Source organism: Dermacentor variabilis, chromosome 4, assembly GCF_050947875.1.
Source record: "Dermacentor variabilis isolate Ectoservices chromosome 4, ASM5094787v1, whole genome shotgun sequence".
Lineage (NCBI taxonomy): Eukaryota > Metazoa > Arthropoda > Arachnida > Ixodida > Ixodidae > Dermacentor > Dermacentor variabilis.
The window spans coordinates 105,955,046-105,973,471 of record NC_134571.1 but is presented as its reverse complement, the minus strand read 5'-3'; the positions used below and the strand labels follow the sequence as shown (position 1 = coordinate 105,973,471).

Sequence of the window (18,426 nt, the reverse complement as noted above, 5' to 3'; positions counted from 1 at the left end):
TGATCAGAGCCGACTGCGTTATTGAAAATTTGTCACGTGTGCTGTCCAAATTGATTTGCATTAGAAAGCCGCGCAAACGCAAGCGCAGGCTCTGATGGCTTCAGAATTAACGCAGGTGTTGCCTCGATGAAGCTGCATTTGTTGAAATGAGCAGAAGCCGCTGTTGGGGGTGAGTAATTTTAACAAAAGCTCTTACGTGAGTCATGCGTGAGGCACATGTGCTGCATAGGGGTTAAAGATAATTATGTAGGGCAACCATAATGTCCTACAAGCTGTAAAACTGATTACGCGACCTCCCACACACCCACTGTATTTAGCGTCAACTGTGAAGCGTAACGCTATCGCAATATGAAAGCTAATATGCTTAGTCTTTGCTTTCGTATTTAAAGGCGCTGTGCCCCAGAGGGGAAAATACACGCGCAAAAGTATTCATCACTCATTCGAGATCATTCTATGATTGACGGTTACGTAACAGAGTACCCAACTGTTTCTTCGTGCGTGCTCAGTTACCAAGCCCGAGCTGACAGTGACCTTCACCGAGGAGAACACGTACCCGGGCAGCTTCGTGTCACTCAAGTGCGCCGCGCGTGGACACCCGATGCCTCGCGTGACGTGGACTTTGGACGGCGGACCCGTGCCGTCCTCGCGGCGCGTGCTACGAGGAGATTTCGTCACCGAGGACCACGTGGTGCACAGCTTCGTCAACCTGACGTCGGCCAACGTGACGCACGGCGGGGAGTACGCCTGCCAGGCCGAGAACGAGGCCGGCCGCGTCGCCCACGCGGCCTGGCTGAACGTGCTCGGGCCGCCGACGCCGCTCCCGCCGCGCAACCTCACCGTGCTGTCGGGCGAGACGCTGAGCCTTGCGTGCCCCGTCAAGGGACACCCGTTCGCCTCCTTCACTTGGTACAAGGGCGCCCACGGTGAGTGCGGCACAGCGTTCAGTTAGGTGGCCGCACAGTTTGCCCCCCCCCCCCCGCCCTCCCTGGAGAAATAAGGAATGGCGGTTTTCCTTTGACATTTCGATTTCTCGGCGCTTCTGGCCTCCTTCTCGCGGGTATGCCAGGGGTATGCTTCTCGGCTGTGGCGAGCGCACTCCGATGGAGGCATAGACGTCATTTTGTCCAAAGTCTGTCAATTACTGGGGGAGTGACATGTTCGATGTCAACATTGTCCGATGCCGTCGACTAAGGCGTTTCTCAGAGCTCAGACGTAAATGTGAAATGTGAATTTTGGAATTTCACCCCTGTCAGGCAATCAATCAGTAATATTTCAGTCGTTGGTGCGTTGAGAGTGAGTGAAGTTTGTCAAATTCTGGTACATATTAGCCAATTATTTTAGCAGCTTTATGAGCGCAATGACGCTGCTTGTCAGCGTCATCTTTTATATCATGTCGGTAGCATTGCAACACTTTTCGTGCTCCGCCGCAACTAGTGTAAGTGAACCTTTCTCGCTTAATTTGGTCTCAGAAACGCATGTGGCAGTGGTATAACGACGCTCAATCTTTGCGAATAGGTGATTTCTAGAACAACAGCACTTACAAATTGGTTTTCTAATTGCGAAATATGGTGGCACTATAAAGAAATAGCGGGGAAAACGCTTAACAAAATCAAGCTCGTAGACCACAGTAACAACAACAATAAAAGGAGAACTAGAGTTCGAAAATCGGACGTGTGTCAGGTTACTCAAGCAAAGCGAGCGATAGCGAGTACATATGTAAACAGCGTACATTGACATAATGACATTGTGGTAGATGAACTCGCCAGCAGCAACGGATGATATACAAAACTAGTCAACAATATAGACACGTTCCAGGCAATAACGTACAATATCGAGGTCTCAAGTCAGAGTTTTATGCGACAGTGCGACATGAAGCCCAATGTTACAGTGTTCTACGACACCGCCTAAATTATCTAATCTAGCTTTGACGGAAGCGCGTTGAGCAAAAAAGATTGAGAAATAATGCGCCATAAGTTTTTAGAAAGCCATTCGCTTTTCCAAAGAAATGACGTGCTTGGCGGCGTGCGTTTGATGTTGCGAATCAATTAGAAAGCATTTGCTTCGCTACGCAATTGCTTAGTGAACATAACCATTAATTAACCAGCCCAAATGTAGAGGGAGCATAGATAGATGGCTATAGATGCAGGCCGACACGTCAAATATGTGCAGTCCGCATCGGCCTCAGTGCCGGCGCAGAAGACGACTACCATCCTCCTCTCCCGCATCCGTCATAGAGGAAGAAGGTAGCAAAAGTACAGGGTGGTGGTCTTTCCCAAGAGCTCCAGCGCTCCGCCCCGGCACCTACATGCTCAGAGCCCCCGAATTTCTCGCGTGGGAACACATGCGTCTTAATAAATGAAGTTCGGTGATAAACGCGCCTCGCAACTCATTTACGTGAGAGCACGAGCCCTTTGCGTCGACGCCTTTCTAACGGCGCTGAAGGACTTACCACCCCGAAAACGGCCGAGGGAGCCCTGCAAAAAAAAAATGTGCTTTAACACATGACTTAATCATTTTTTTTTTGTTTGCAGCGAATCGAACCCTGGTCGACGGCCAGCGGTACCGGATGAACACCCATGGGCGTTTAACGATCCACGACGTGGACCGAAAAACTGACGACGGCGTCGTGGTTTGCTCGGCCACTAGTCCCGATGGTCGCACAGCAGAGGCCCAAGTGAACCTCCACGTTGCTGGTAAGGCCACATGCCGCAGCCTCTTCTCCTCATTTGCTCTGACCATGCGCCATGTAGAATAACGGGAAGTTGTTGACTTCGTAGTTGGTACTCGCAAAAGACTGATCGTAAAAGCTGCATAGCAGCCTATATTACGGTCTAAGCACGGTATTCGCTGTCGTGGAACCAGTACAATCATTACACGCAATATTGAGCAATATTCCGCATATTTGTAGTGATTCAGAAATATCATGTTGAAAGCTCAAGAAGCAAGAACGTGCTACACATCGCATCTCAAAAAAAATATTTGAGCTTGTTGGCCCTAATGTAGGCATTGCGGAAGTGCATGTGACCCATTGAGTCTTACATATTTCCTGCTTTCCATACAATGACATGAATAGTATCGTTATAAAGTAAGAGTATAAATAACTGTGATTTAAAACTACGCTTATCGACAAAACAGGAATGCGTTAAATGTGCACATGTATGGGCAATACTTGTCCCGGGAGGCTAATAAAAACATCAGAGGTAAGACATAAAGATACTGGTGCCCGAACACATGCACACATTTATTTTTATAGAAATACCGGATTTCGCCCTAAAGAAAACCAGAAACAAAAAAACGTTCTGTGTTTTAAATATTCAGATTTGCAGAGCTGCAATTTAGCAAGGTTTAATGAAAGCGACGAGTGGCGTAGTAACCTCGCATTTAAAACGTATCATAGCCATGTAGGTCGTGGTAATTCTTCATTTCGCTACAGGAAGGCTATTCGCAATACTGCCACAAGAGAGGGCAGTTCCAGATGGTTAAATATGAACGCTAGTGTATCGCACTGAGGGCGAGACGAAAACGGAGGCGCCGGACACCTTGAGCTCTCCTTCGCTCTTCGACAGAACGCAAATCACCAGAAGGGGAATGGACCACATACAAAAACCGTTAGTGACCATTATAATACTCCTATAATAGACCGAACGTCGGCTCAGGCGCAATATCATACACCTTTTGAGATGAGCAATGTGCTATGCTGCCGTCGCAATTCAAGTAAATGATGTTTCATTCCAATAGTAATTATATGGACACTCCAGGTGCATTTCTGCTGTCGGCGTCTGCCGTGAGGTCCTGTATCAGTAAAAGCGTGCGAGTGTGAGCAGGCGAACGCGGTTCAATCTCGCGTGCGCGATCGAGGAATGCGGCCCAGATGCGTGCCCTCTCCTGTGGCGCGTGATGCAAGGGGTTCAGGCGAGGGAGGAGGGGCGTTCTTGTCCGGCGGCTGCTAGGGTGCCTCGATGTCCTCCTCGCCCGCCGGTCCGTACAGAGCAGAGACAACCGCGGCGTCTACTACGGCGTTGACATGCGAATCGCGGACGCCGTAGTAGACGCCTTTGGCGGATGCCGTAGGGACGCGTTGCCGGCGCTCGTTTGACTTGACTTGAAAGCAATCTGAGACGTGGCCAAAGTGCGCGGCAGCGCGGGCCTCATCTTCAAAGCGATCTGCTTTGTTTGCAGAGGGCGCGTAGGGCCGGTAGCTTCATATGCGCTGTGTTTTCGACGTTTCGTAAGCGTTGAAGCGAAATATCTATCAAGGTGCATTCAGTTGCTGCTGCCGCGATTCCTAACCCCAGCGTTTTCACAGACAGTTTTCCCTGTCATCGAGCGATGTGTGTTCATGTTTACCTACGCGAGTGTGGCACTATGTTGGTTAATTTAGTTAAAACACGTTGATGGGCTGGTTGGTTTGAATGCATTTGAGAGCGTGACTGAAAAAGGACGAAGAAGGAAGCACACACACAAAAATAGCTCTGTCTCTGTGTGTCTGCTTCTTTCTACGTCCTCGTTGAGTCACCCTTACACATTCTATCATTTTTAATTTAGTTAGTGATCTATTGTTTAGAAGTTTATACGGCCAATAAAGCTACTATCCTTCCTTCGTACAGCTATCTACTAATTTGCTATCGCAATCGGTACTCCGCCTTTCGAGCGGAACTGCGAATTTTTGAGCCTATCTCGTGTACACACTGTCTTCTCCCTCTGTGTGGCTACGCAGTGCCGCCTACGATCGCCCCGTTCTCGTTCCCGGCCTCGGTGCGTGAGGGCGAGCGTGCGAGTGCCCACTGCTTCGTGTCTTCGGGCGACCGACCGGTGTCACTATGGTGGCTCAAGGACGGCCACCCTCTGCAGCCAGGCCTCCTGGACGTCAAGCCGCAGCTTATGAACGAGTTTCTCTCAGTTCTCTACTTCGAGAGCATTGCCGAAGAACACAACGGCTCCTACACCTGCGTCGCTAGCAACCCGTACGCTCGCACAAACGCCTCCGCTCAGCTAGTCGTGCAGGGTGAGTGAGACAGCGTTCTCGCGCGTGCTGCGTCGGGCATCACGTTTCTCGTTGTCATCGCCACCCCCACCCCTAGCACTAACAAACGTGTTACAGAAACTACCTTTAAACGTGGGCAGTGCTTTGAAATTAGAATATATATTCTTGCGGCTACTATTGTGGTAGCTTAAGCATGTGTCTGGAATTGCGGAGCTTTAAAGATAAGTCTTTCACATTTGGCTTTGAATTCTTTTGCTTATGCAGTGGCCCCCAAGTGGGTATATACTCCATCCAGCACTAACGCCCTCAAGGGAAGTACCATGCGATTTGACTGCCAGGCTGACGGCTTCCCGACGCCAGTGATCCGCTGGAAGATGTCAACAGGTAACAGCTCGTGTGCTTCCCAGTAATCTTTGCTCTAAATGTGATCTTTGCACCTCAGTGTCTGTTCGACAAGGTTGCATGTGGGGTCAACCGACGTCCTGCGTCTAAGGAGAAATGAGTGCACGAACTCGACGGCGGCTTCCATTAGGCTGCGGCCGTAGAGATGGAATTGAAGCGGAGAGATATTGAAGTCACATCCACTTGACAAGATCATGTGCCTGGCACCGCTTTCAAGAGATGCACCTTTAAGATCTGTGGCTATCGTCATCGAATTTGTGGACGTTTCAGAACTTCGCGTTTTTCAGGTGGTGTGCCACATGTACCGTGTAGCGCAGAAGAAAACACATTCGAAACAAACTGCGTCAGATACTTCTGAATATGCATTTCCGAACAGGCAGGTTACTGCTGTGCGTGTCTTTTGCCTTTCAATGTTTTCAGACATTTCCACCTTGTCCGAGCAGCACTGCATATCCTATTTGGGCTTCTGCTATCACTCGGTAAAGCGATATGCAGGCCTGCTTTTGCTGTTGTGTGTGAGCAATCACTCGCCGCTCCAGCTTTATTTCGGGGCCAGAAGAGCAACTTTCAGGGGATTCCTCATTTGGCAGCATGCGCTAAGGAATGAGATGCCTCCCGAACCAGCGGCGCCTCAGGCAGAAGACGCAAACGCATACGAAAACGCCGCGTCCGCACTCTAAGTAGTAGTAACGGAGGCTGTTACATCGTATTTTGCATAAACAGCATGCGTGTGTTGCAATATCAGACAACGTGCTTGTAAGTTTTTTCCTTAAACTTTCTCACCCTTGAGGTGTTAAAGCGATAACTGCTGTCGAATTCTTTCACCCACGGTAACTTCTGAGGATGCGCTTATCTGGTTGTATGTGTTGTATTGCGCATTTGCAGTCGGCATCATTCCCCCGTGCCCGCGAAGGGACGCACCCGAGGTGGGAGAGAGTTGTGAAGTTCCCTAGGCCTCCTCGCTCAGGGTGACGCCATATTGTCCCTTTTGTTCTTTTCCCATTTGCGTCCTGCCCACTCTCCCATTTTTATCGAGCGGGCGGGAGCGCGCATTTGCATTAGAGCGGCGCTGTCCGCTTAGCTGCCTCCTCCTGCCTGCGCTGCTAGGCCAGCTGCTTTCGCACGCTGACATGAAAAGTACTGCCCCCCCCCCTCCCACTCGTTCCCGTATAACTCCGCGCAAACAATCGGTCGCGTACAATAAGCCACGTCGTCGGCGGACATTCGAGGTCGTGAACTAGCGAAGGATAAGTCGTCCACTGCTGAAACACAGATTATAGTAAACAAACTATCTTAGCCTCAAAATGTTACAGACATCGTTGGTTTAAAGCATTTCCTTGCTTTTTCATGCCTAAGCCCTCGTGCCCGTAGTATCGCCAACTATAGAAGAAAATATGAAGGTTTCTTTATTCATTTATTTATTTACTCCTCCATTTATTCATTTATTTATTCATCTACTTCATAGGCTCCAGAAGTACTGCGCGAGGGGAAGAAAGCGCCATATACTCAATAACAAACAAGGAATAGAGGTGATCTGACAAGATAAGAGTAAACGAGGGCAGTCATAGACGAAGCGCATCCTGTGTATTTTGTCACATTTCTTGGAATACTCTACGGTTGTGGGCTAAAAGAGATATTTTTCCCCTAAATGTAGACGAGCCCCACACCCCCAGCGCTCCTAGACAGATGTAATGCAGTAAGCGCTAAGCCACTGTTCCATTCGGTTCGTACACCGACCATGCGAGCAAAACACGCTCACGCGGTCGCTTACTCAAACATCAACTTGCTGTGCTCGGGGCAGATGCGGAAATTGCTGCCTTGCTTTCTTTCCTAGGAGGGGTGTCCAGTGGTTTTGTTACCATACGGAGCAACGCCAAGCTGCAAGTGCTGGAAAACGGCTCCCTTGTCCTGCAACACGTGGACGCGTCTGACGCAGGCGTCTACCTCTGCCAAGCCACCAATGGCGTGGGGCCAGAGCTCACGCACGAGGCCAAGCTAACAGTTTCCGGTGAGGCACGCAAGAGCACTAGATGTAGAAGCTTAGAAGAAAGAATACCCGAAGGAAATCAGAGTTCTAGAGTCTGCAGGAATGCCACAAACGAGTTTGTTGTCTGAATCAGCATAAGAAAGATGGAAAGTATACGCATTTTAAAACTTATGTCTAGTGGCTTTATTTTGATTGATGTTGCGATCAGAAATATATTTGATTTGAAAGCGCATTATAATTGAAGTTATGCGTGTTGCCTGTGTGTTTGAACGGATTTCGGAGGAAGCAAGTCCCATCTATGATCTAGAAAAATATTCTGCAAATGCCCGCATCGTTTACGTGCATGCCCTAAACTTTAAATAGATGCCATCATTGCATAAAATAAAGAAGAATGCTTAGCGGACTGCGGATAGTTCATATACTTCTCAAGTCGCAAACAAAGGAATCCGAAGACCGAGTAAGTTCGTCGCTCAAGTACTGAAATAAAAAGGAAATGGTTAAGTACCTTCGCAATGAAGCTCATACAAGGGTAGAGAAACCATTACGCACTATATATCATCCTGTCTTTGAGGTGAACGTTAAAGAAAACCAGGTGTTCATAATTAATCCGGAGTACCCCGCTACTGCCTCTGTCATAAACGGGTTGTGCTTTTGGCGCGTAAAACCATTGAATTTAGGTAACTAGTGTTTATTTTTTTTGTGCTCTTCTCCCCGGCTATAATACATAAGGAAATCCTTTTTTTCCCCTAGTTTTTAAATTTTATGATGGGCTGCAACCCTTTCGTTTTTTTGCCCGACGCAGTTTCCGACGCATCATTGCACCATATTAAATGTTCGCGCCAACTTTCACGCAGGTTAATAAAACGCCGTTGATTACTCCAGCGCCACAAATGATCTTTTTCTCCTTTTCACTGCTGTTGGGAACGCCAGTCCCCGCCACCTTTATCACCAGCTCAATGTCCGTGACATCCCGTAAGGGAGACAAAGTGCACCTGCAGTGCGACTCCATTGGTGACCCTCCACTCGCCATCACGTGGTACCGTGACAACGTGCTCCTTGACATGGACAGACACCCGAGGTAATTAGCGCGGCCACTCTCGCTTTTCAGAACTCCTGTGGAGTACCGACGTCCAGACACGGTGGCTCATTTAGCAGCGACTGGGTTGATCGCATGCTTACGTCATTAATCAAGAACGCTACGAAGCTTAGGGACGTTGGACCGGTAAAGTTGTTATAAATACCACATGCTGAAGCTAACACGACCAATATATTGCGATGCACTCTACGTCCTGGATATATTTGCAGAAACATTTTTTCATCTGTAGCTCAGTTTAAATGTGGACACTAGACGACCGATGACTTTAACTGTTGTCCTCTTCTGACTCGTCTTTGTAGCAGACCAAGTCATCTCGTGAGGTGGGAATCTATGTATAGCTGCCTAGCGTGAAAAAGCACAAAAATAAAGATTGCATCTTGTCCTGCTTGTTACTGTTACATTTGTTACGCATTAATGATAATATTAGTGTTTAAATGGATCAAGATTCAAAGAGACTTGGGAAAGAATGTGACAGAAATCTGCACGATCACCACGAACATCCATAAAACTCATTTGTTTTCTGGTTAGTAAGAAACTGTTTCCGACTTGCACTATTCTGTATCAGCGCTGAGTTGCTTGCCAATCCGCCTTCACAAAGCGCAGGTACACAGTCAACGATCACGAACGGGAGGATGGCATGGCGTCTCAGCTACTGCTCCGCGACGTCAGGACAAACGACACTGGAACTTACGCCTGTAAAGTTGCCAACAGCCATGGCAAGGACGAAATGTTCATCAAGCTCACCGTACAAGGTAAACGGATGTTGTTGCATTCCTAATCTACTCTTACGAAAGGATAGCATGAAAATTTTCATTCGTGTTATTTCTGTCTTTGAGCTAATGTGAATACTAGGGGTGGGCGAATTCTTGAGACCGAATCGAATAGGAACTGAATAGTTCCAGAAGTTACCAAATCGTATGAAATATCGAATACTTTTCGAAAAGTTTTCGAATAATGAGCATCTTTTATCACAATTAATATAAAAGGATTTTAACATCCCTGTGTTCTTGAAGTTAGCAATTTTCTGTCATTACATAGTACGTTATGAAGCGTTGCTTGTAGAAAGCCCAAATTGGGTGTTAACAGCACACAAGTAGTTTCTTCGCACAACCAGGGTTCTTCAGAGAATGCGAATGATTGCTGTACAAACTGTAAAGTATGGCTAACTAAGTAATGTATCCTGTTCTACTACGCAAGTTTTCATGTTTTATGTCTATACTGTGCCAGCGCGGGGGAAAACTTGCCGTACCTCTGCACCAATTTTGTGTTTATTTGGATGCACTTGGCGTTTTTAAGTATTCTAAAAGTATTCGAAAACTATTCGCATTTACCTATACTGGCTATTCGTTTCGAAGACAGAATCAAATAGGACACTATTCAGTTTTTTATTCGAAAATGTTTCAAGAGTTCGCACAACCCTAATACATATTCTACAAACAGCCGTAATGAGCAGTTCAGACATTCGCTTGTTCAGCTGCTCGACACCGAAGGCAGTTCCCCTGCTGAGGTTAGATATACGTGCACCTCCGTGCCATGGATATTACCCCTTGGGAAGGTCGGGGTCCTAAGGCTGGTGCCTTCGCTTCACTCCCAAGCACTGTTCTGTGCTGCGTTCTACGTGCAGTGAGCACGTAGCCACCTGTGGGGACACATGACAACTTTTAAAGAGAACAGCCAGCTACTGTGCCAGAAAATAGCTTCAATCTGCGTTCGCAGCAATGGTCACCTGTGCTGGTCCACCCGAGATCGCGCATCTGCGCTTCTGGCATCAGTGTGGTACCGTCACAGTGACGGCAGCATGCACAGATTTATGCATAGTAGCCGCAGAAGGTAAAGGGGCCACGCATGGTTAATGCGCCGCAGAGTCAAAAAGGTAGCTTAGAAAACAGGCGTTTTGCAGAATCTCGAAAAGAAGAGGAATAACATAGGCAGATTCAACAATTTCAGCCGTGGTATCTGCTAATAGCACTACCTTATCCTGCTCGTCTATAAAACTGATTAGTTTACATTTCGGTTCTTGCTACCTGAAATGGTACAAAATGCAAAACAGTAACAAGACAATATTGAAGCTAACGTGAAGAACTTAAAAAAGTTATCTTATTGATCGCTAAGCCGCATTTGGTAACGATTATTTCTATCTGATTCTGTGTATTTTTATTAAGCGCTGCACCCAGAGAACGAAATTTATGATGATTACGGAGCCACTTCAGAAGAGCCAGTGACAAAGCGCACGAAATTCGGAAAAAGAAGTCTTAGAAAAAAAAAAACGATCCTGGAACAGACCATTATCCTGCCTATTTCTATTACTCCTGAAGACGCAAACCAAATCTGCGGCCTCGTTTAATTCTTCAGTTGCACCTATCACTAATTATAGCCCTCATCCTGCGCAGAATAGCGATCGCGCGGGAAGGAAACCGAAGCACTTGGTCAAAATGCCAAGCAATTTCTGCTCAATTTGCAGAGGCGCCCTCTCCACCGACCAACGTCCACGTAAGCCATCTAGCCAGTCGGTCCGTTTCTATACGTTGGAGCGTACCTTTCGACGGAAATTCGCCCATCACGCAGTATGACCTCAAGATACACTCTTCAAGAGGTACGCATTTCTCACCTTGGGCAAGGCGGGCAGCCTGAAATCTGCATATGTCAATCAAACTCTTGCGCCGTGATTCCAACTCTCGTTAACGTGTCATCAAAATTAATAAGAAAAGGTTGTGTGGTTATTTGACTGTTTCCTTCTGGCAACAATACCACCTTTTATCATTGGTTGTAAAACTGGCTAACAGAAGTCCAGAGCATGAGCAGGCAATCTAAGACGCAGTGTGTTTGTTGCTTTCCCTAATGAAATAAAAGCATGTTGAAATCTAGAAAGCATTTGCCATATAAAATAACCTATATAGCGGCGCACCAAATTTTTTAACGTTAATTACTTTCGTCTTAACATAACAAATATAAAATTGTATACCTATGCTCTGCGATATGCACTTTGGCGTAGACAATGTAATGTTTTTATACGTTGAGTGCCCACATATATACCTTGTGGTATAAAGTTTGAAAACAGGGATAAGGGGCCTCAGAAAGGCTGGCAGAAAGACTGGAATGAAAGGCTGGCATGGCAGAAAGGCAGCCTGGCCAGCCTTTCTGAGGCACCTTATCCCTGTTTCGAGCTTTATACCACAGTGTGCTATTCCATCTGTCAGCCCCTTGTTTTTGGGCACATATATACCTTGGCAGACAAGCGATGCAATTGCCGTCTTGCCTTGCGCAGACAAAATACGTTCATTTTTTTCGATCAACCAGAGTCACTGTGGTCAGCATGTTCGCTTTTCTCTCATATATTTCTGTGTACACTTCTACCACATGTTTCTATTGCAAATACATTTTGTTCGCTTCCGCAGCTGGTTCACTTGATATGAAGAAAAAGACACAACAGCAAAACAAAATATAAATTTAGCTACTATTCTATTCGACATCTCAAGCAGCGCGACATTAGAAGCTTTCTCACGGGTAGTGTTAATATTGCCTGCAACACAAATAATCTAACAAAAGGCAAAATACAGAGTGCAAACGCAACACGCTGGTCGCAGTAACAATTAACGCGCTTTTCTCCCGCTTGCTTTTCGGTATGAAGACGGCACTTCACGCGTCATACCTATTCCTGGAACCCAGCTAGAAATGACACTGGACAGCCTGAGCCCGAACTCTGCGTACAGAGTCGAAGTGGTCGCTGTCAACGGTATTGGTACGGGCACTCCCAGCGAGCCTCTCTTCTTTACCACTGACACCGAAGGTAATTATCCGGACAATGTTCGGCCAATAAAACGGGAATCTTTAGCTCATTAAACTTGCGGGGTGTCGTCAGATGCGTTCTAATATGGTGGAGCAAATATCATCATGGGTTCTTTTGTTTCGGTTTCCCGTTTTCTTGTCTCTTTCTAACACAGAACTAAAGAGATTCGTTCGCCAGGGACATAGTTCTTTTACATGTTATTCTTGGTTAGTTTGCTAATTTATTTTCATTTTCTCTTCAGTTGCTGCTTTGTTTACTTTAGGTAGTTCCCCATTCTCAATACAGCCTAGGCGGGCAGTCCAAAATCTACATATGGCAACCAAAGGCAATGCGTGCAATTTACATGAGTGTATTTACTAGCAGAAGAACAAAATTGGTGTGTGTAAAAGTTCATACCTCTCTGGTGTTCCTATATTTTTGAACTAGTTATAATTATATTGACAGTACTGTCTTTCAAACACTCCACAATGAGTGATCCTGTGAATTGACTGGGACCGACCGCAGTGCTGTTTTAAGTGCTCCTTGTGTACTAACGTTCAAATAAAAGCCTGTGCGGATCTTGAACTAAGTTTATTGAACCTGTTCTTGCTTTCTTTCGCGTTTTTGCGAACAAAATAAAAAAGCCTTTCGACTGGAACACCGTCTCGGTCATCATTGCTTACCCGTTTCGTTTCCTACAGCACCATCCACGAAGCCGATTGATCTGAAAGTCATCCCACTCAACGCTTCTAGCCTTCGCGTAACTTGGAAGGTCAGTGCACACTTTCTTTTCCAGAAGTACCACCCGCATCAGTGAGGTCGTGTACAAACAGCATGGATATATGAAACTCTCTACCGAATCATATAAGACTCTGAAGGCACTTTTTGTTACCTATCAACCGTACATGAAGGTTGTTCCATGATGCTTAACGCTGCGGGTACATAACCAGCGTCTTATGCGCCTTACTTGTGCTTACATAAACTCGGTGTGCGCTAAATAATAGATATATTATCGAGAAAAGACAGGAATTGTGCCAGAAACAGTTAACATAATACATAGACACAAATGCTCTTCCCGGAAAACATCTACAGAGCTTTATATTGTTGGCATTGCCGAGAACTCTTATACACACGGCAATTAATGTTGCACTCCCGACAAATGCCGCGCAGTGGTTTCACTTGCCTACGTAACAATTTGCTAAAGTACTGCGCTCATGGCCGTATATGAACAGACGTACTGAGAATAGGTTAGAAGCTCAGCTCTATTCGGTGGTATGCATACATTCCTAATCGCTTGCTGGCGTATATCCGATCACAATGGCAAGAAATTCCTCACCTTCCCTGTTTATCCATGCTTATTTGTTACGATTCATCGGTGTGTAAGTTCAGCCGACAGTCATCAGTTGGTGAGCGAGCGAGCGAGCGAGCGAGCGAGCGAGTGAGTGAGTGAGTGAGTGAGTGAGTGAGTGAGTGAGTGAGTGAGTGAGTGAGTGAGTGAGTGAGTGAGTGAGTGAGTGAGTGAGTGAGTGAGTGAGTGTGAGCGAGCGAGCGAGCGAACGAGCGAGCGAACGAGCGACGAGTCAGAAGTGAGTTAGTCAGTGATCCAGTAACTGAGTTGAATGAATGAATGAATTATATATCGGATCCTAAGACTTGTGAGAGATGTCCCACATCATTCCGTAACTCTGTCATATGATAAGCGCTACAATTAGTACCTTCACAGGCATTGATGCAGCGAATAAGAAGAGTTGTTGAGATTGTTAGTAATCGTCGATAGGATAGCTCGCACAAGCACGACACTTACAGGCCTACTACAATACAAGAACGATTCTGCACTACCACATGAATGCAAATAATCTTCGTTTAACCTTTCCTACACTGTAAACCGATTTGCACCTTTAGGGGTGCTTTCTGTGTATTCCTCAAACTCGTTTGAGGAATACAGGCTGAGTTCCAGGCCGATTTGCACCGTTAAATAGCCCTAAGGGTGCAAATTGATTTACAGTGTAATTTCGTCGCGATAGCTAGAAGTAGGCTGAAAAGCTTCTTCCTTTTGCGGGAACAAAAAGCAGCGTCAATGCACAGTGTCTATCTATGTGCTGGGTTTTGGTGTCAAAATAGGCCACAAATCCCCGACTATATGCACGTTTTTAACCACAGAGTGCTTGCGTAGCGCCTTCAACGGTAGGCCAACCTCACGCATTCTACGGCGTCGAAACGCAGATGCAGCAAGGTGACAGCAAAATCACTGGCTACTATGTTGGATACAAAGCAGAAGCCGATGGACGAGCGGAATCATTTGTCTACAAGACGGTCGAGTCTCGTCCAGGGAAGAGCCAAGAGTGCGACATTAAAGATCTGCGTCCTGGTACTAAGTACACGGTGGTCGTTCAGGCCTATAATGGAAAGGGACCGGGACCTACGTCGGAGGAGACTGTCGGCGAGACTCAAACATCTGGTAATTGTTCTAATAATATCTGTGCACGGGTTGTATTTCCTCCTCTCGGTCGTGTATATTTGCTCCACCCCCTTTTTTTATCACATACTGTTCTGGTGCAGCTCTGAACTGTCTGTAATAACTACAAATGTAGGTCATCTCCATAACACAACTGTGTATGTCAGTGCCTTACGGAAAGACCTTAATTACAGTAATTTGCTCCCCGTTCCCTCTTTCGCAGTTCAGTGTAACCAACTAGCGCGCATGAGAACAGGCTAACTTCTAGCCTTCCTGAAAACACAATCTCTGTCTAAAAAAAGACCTGTAATGAGCGGAAATAAAGACACCGTTCATTTCCCCCCAGAAAATTATGGATATGCTATATAACCAACAGTATTCTTTAATTCACGCTAAACCTTATTTCTGGTACTTCAGTATTTCGTAATAATGTAGACTCTCACCATCTTTGGTGGGCAACCGTAATTATTAGGAGGTGCTACACTTATTTATACATTCTCACTTGTTGCCATTTGTCTAGATATGGCTTCGCTTTTTCGTGTGACCGTCAACTACACGTCGTCAACGGAAATACGTGTAATTTGGCACGACATCATCGGGTCACGGCACGGTAAGGAAATTTATCTTCCCTCGCGCTGGCCTCGTAGAACGCGCGAGCAGATACGCTATCTTCGCTGCTCTTTGTTTTAGTTTACGTAAAGGTCAGGTAGTTACAGAAATAGACACAAACGCCGTGCCTCTCGTATCTCTATACGTAGGTTACAAGCTCTTCCTTCGACCAAACGCCAGCGACTGGGAAGCATACAAGGTACCAGGAACCACGAATGGGTACACATTCAACAATCTGCGGTGCGGGACGCGCTACGAAATCTACGTCGAAGCAGTCGGCGACAGCAGGCCTAGAATGACGTCCATTATCACTGCCAGTACTAAAGGCTCCGGTAAGAACTTGGTGCCTCGTAAGATGGTAACCATTGATGAGCTCCTTTGTCCGCTCATGACGCAATAGCCAATGATGCCTCTTTTTGAGTGACACGCAGAGCATTTTCTAAGCAACTAGTGCCTTGGAATGACAGGTCGTAACGTCATCCTGCAGTAAGCCAACGCATATGTTTTCCTGAGAATTCAAAGTTCTTCTTGAGAGCTGCTGCTGCTAGTAAAGCAAAGGGGAGATTCTTTGATGAGTTTTACCTATAACTCTAATCCATATACTATTGTCCAGTTTTTAAAGTTGTCTTGCGACGATTGGCGGTCTACGTATAGAAAAGCAAAATGCGATGATTATTCAGCCCGATGTGCGAATATGATGACCAACAAAGATAATGCGGAGAGGCAGTAACGCTACAGTACTTTTTTAAGCAGCGTTGTCAATCGGTTTGTTTTGTTGAAATAGGCGGGAAAATGGATGAGAAGGGCTACCCAGCCTCATTTACGAACTCGGAAAAATTCATTTTTTCTTTGTATTTCAAGCTCATGAATCAGAGGAATTAGAAGTTAACGAACAGACGATTTTCGTGGAAGGAAATTGTTCCCTCGTTATACCTGTTCAGGCGCACACCTGCCAACGCATAAAAGTGGGTTGGTTTCAAGGACTTTACTGTCTTATGCACTAGAATGCGGAGGATAGTGTCTACGTAACGCGTGGCGCTGTTGCCATGCGCTGCACAGTGCCAGTGGCCCCGGCGCACCAGCAGCCGCTGCTGGTGGACAGCGAGAACGTGCCGCTTGACCTTGAGGCTTTCGGAGACGGCGGTTGCCCCATCGGCCACTACGTGGTCAAGTACCGGGCGCTGGACGACGCCGAGTGGACGGTCGTGTCCAAGGAGGGCAGCAAGGGACACGTGGTGGCACTGAACAACCTGGAGAGAGGGCGCCGCTACAAGCTCCTTCTCGGGGCAGCCAACTCGGCTGGATACACCGAGCGGCTGTATGACATGCACGTGGCACCCGCCGCCAGCAAAGGTGTGTCAACTGTCCCTGGCCAGTTTATTCACGGACGTATAGTCCTGCGAGTGGTGATGGTGGCTTGCTATGAAAGCTTCGCAGCCTGAAACTGTGCCTTCTCCCGTTAGCACCCTTTTGTAACTTTCGTCGGGCGTGTCGTACGGAGGCGCTGACGTCGTTCATGGTCTCCTATGCCCGAAGTGTTCGATGCAATGAATGAATAAAATAAACCTTCGCGACAAGACGACCTTACAGACAAGGTGAGTACCATATCTGCAGCTGCTACTTCTGAATAATAATAATAATAACAACAACAACAACAACAATAATAATAATAATAATAATAATAATAATAATAATAATAATAATAATAATAATAATAATAATAATAATAATAATAATAATAATAATAATAATAATTTATTGCCATCTTGAATTTGTACATTGAATTATCGAGTCTGTCAAAGCCACAGAGAGGCTTGCGTGGCAGGACTCCGCAACATAGGCAACCGAAACACAGTGAAATACGTTGAACATGATTGAAAAGTACCTCGCGCAGTCAGTCGAGCGGCAATTTTGCGTGTATTCTGTATTCGCTGGCTTATTTCACGCTCGGAAAACACTTTTACGTAGCACGTAATCAGAAACGGAAAGCTGTAACGGGGTTTTTTTGCGTTGCTGTACACTTTTCTCACTGACCCTTTTCGTCTACTTGCAGTATTTGACAATTTCATTATTAATATAAGATTAACTATGTAATTATGTGGAACACAAAACATAATCTGAGTATCCCCAAGCGACACTAACCAACATCACCTTGGTTCTATCCAGCTACGTGGCATTTACATATTTTAAAATCTTGGTGCACTACAGTTGCGACGCCCTGTATATGACTCCATTAGGTTGCATAGCTCGCTGGTCTGTCAGCGACTTTCGTGTCATTGTGGCACAGCATTCCACTTCATTACATTCCAGTTCATTTATTTAGTCTGAATGTAAAAGAATCACAGCGAAGACGGGAAGGGGTATAAAAGTGCGCAAGTATATATAAAGAAAACAAAGCAAAGTGAACATAATGCAGGCTACTAAGAAAACGAACTTGAATTATAACAAATCAACAGAAACAGCTTTCTTGAAGGCATCAGTATAGCTTACGGAGGCGACAGAGGCCAGAAGGTGGTTTCAGTTCGTGCATTTTTTTTTTTTAACGAAGCAATTAAATTTCACGTTGGTGCGCCACTTGGGGGCACCTCAGCCATAAACTGATGAACACCAAAACATGAAATGTATTTTTATTAACAAATACATCATTCGATGTTGTACCTGTAGTGGCGTATCGCAAGTTTTGCTACACGTGTTCCAGTGACACGATCCACCAAGTAATTGTAACTTTTTAGGGACCTACACGAAGTTTGGAAATATAACGACGTATGGCTCCTGCCTATCGCTGAATACTGTGGTTTTTGACCAAAAGCATATTGCAGGATATTTGCTATAAAAATTATAGTTAGGCATCTAACCTTGTATATGTTTGTATCAAAACTGGAAATAACCAACTTTATGGAGTTTTAGGCACCGTTAAATTATTCCCAATACTGCACATAGTCTTATAAACACAAGATTAAGCAAATAAATACACAACAAACACATCCTGATGCCTTCATAAGAGTTTGTCATTATAAGAATGCTTCCGTATCAGTTATTAGAGCGAGACCGTGATATTCGCCGTTGTGAAACGCGAATGATACCGTGTAGAATGGCTGCCTGTTGATCGTTCTGGTCTCAAAACAGA

At 45.9% G+C, this 18,426-nt stretch overlaps 1 protein-coding gene across 3 annotated transcripts in view; it reads left to right on the top strand.

Annotated features, from left to right (window-relative positions):
* LOC142579590 (cell adhesion molecule Dscam2-like) overlaps window positions 1-18,426 on the top strand; it is a 237,618-nt gene that overhangs the window by 210,111 nt on the left and 9,081 nt on the right. For all 3 annotated transcript variants that reach the window (XM_075689965.1, XM_075689964.1, XM_075689966.1), the window contains exons 7-20: window positions 507-923; window positions 2,532-2,693; window positions 4,718-5,005; window positions 5,249-5,368; window positions 7,221-7,394; window positions 8,304-8,451; window positions 9,073-9,221; window positions 10,931-11,062; window positions 12,098-12,256; window positions 12,937-13,007; window positions 14,459-14,693; window positions 15,211-15,300; window positions 15,449-15,631; window positions 16,359-16,652. In XM_075689965.1, coding sequence (XP_075546080.1) covers window positions 507-923; window positions 2,532-2,693; window positions 4,718-5,005; window positions 5,249-5,368; window positions 7,221-7,394; window positions 8,304-8,451; window positions 9,073-9,221; window positions 10,931-11,062; window positions 12,098-12,256; window positions 12,937-13,007; window positions 14,459-14,693; window positions 15,211-15,300; window positions 15,449-15,631; window positions 16,359-16,652 — 2,622 coding nt within the window. The remainder of the gene's footprint in view (window positions 1-506; window positions 924-2,531; window positions 2,694-4,717; window positions 5,006-5,248; window positions 5,369-7,220; window positions 7,395-8,303; window positions 8,452-9,072; window positions 9,222-10,930; window positions 11,063-12,097; window positions 12,257-12,936; window positions 13,008-14,458; window positions 14,694-15,210; window positions 15,301-15,448; window positions 15,632-16,358; window positions 16,653-18,426) is intronic.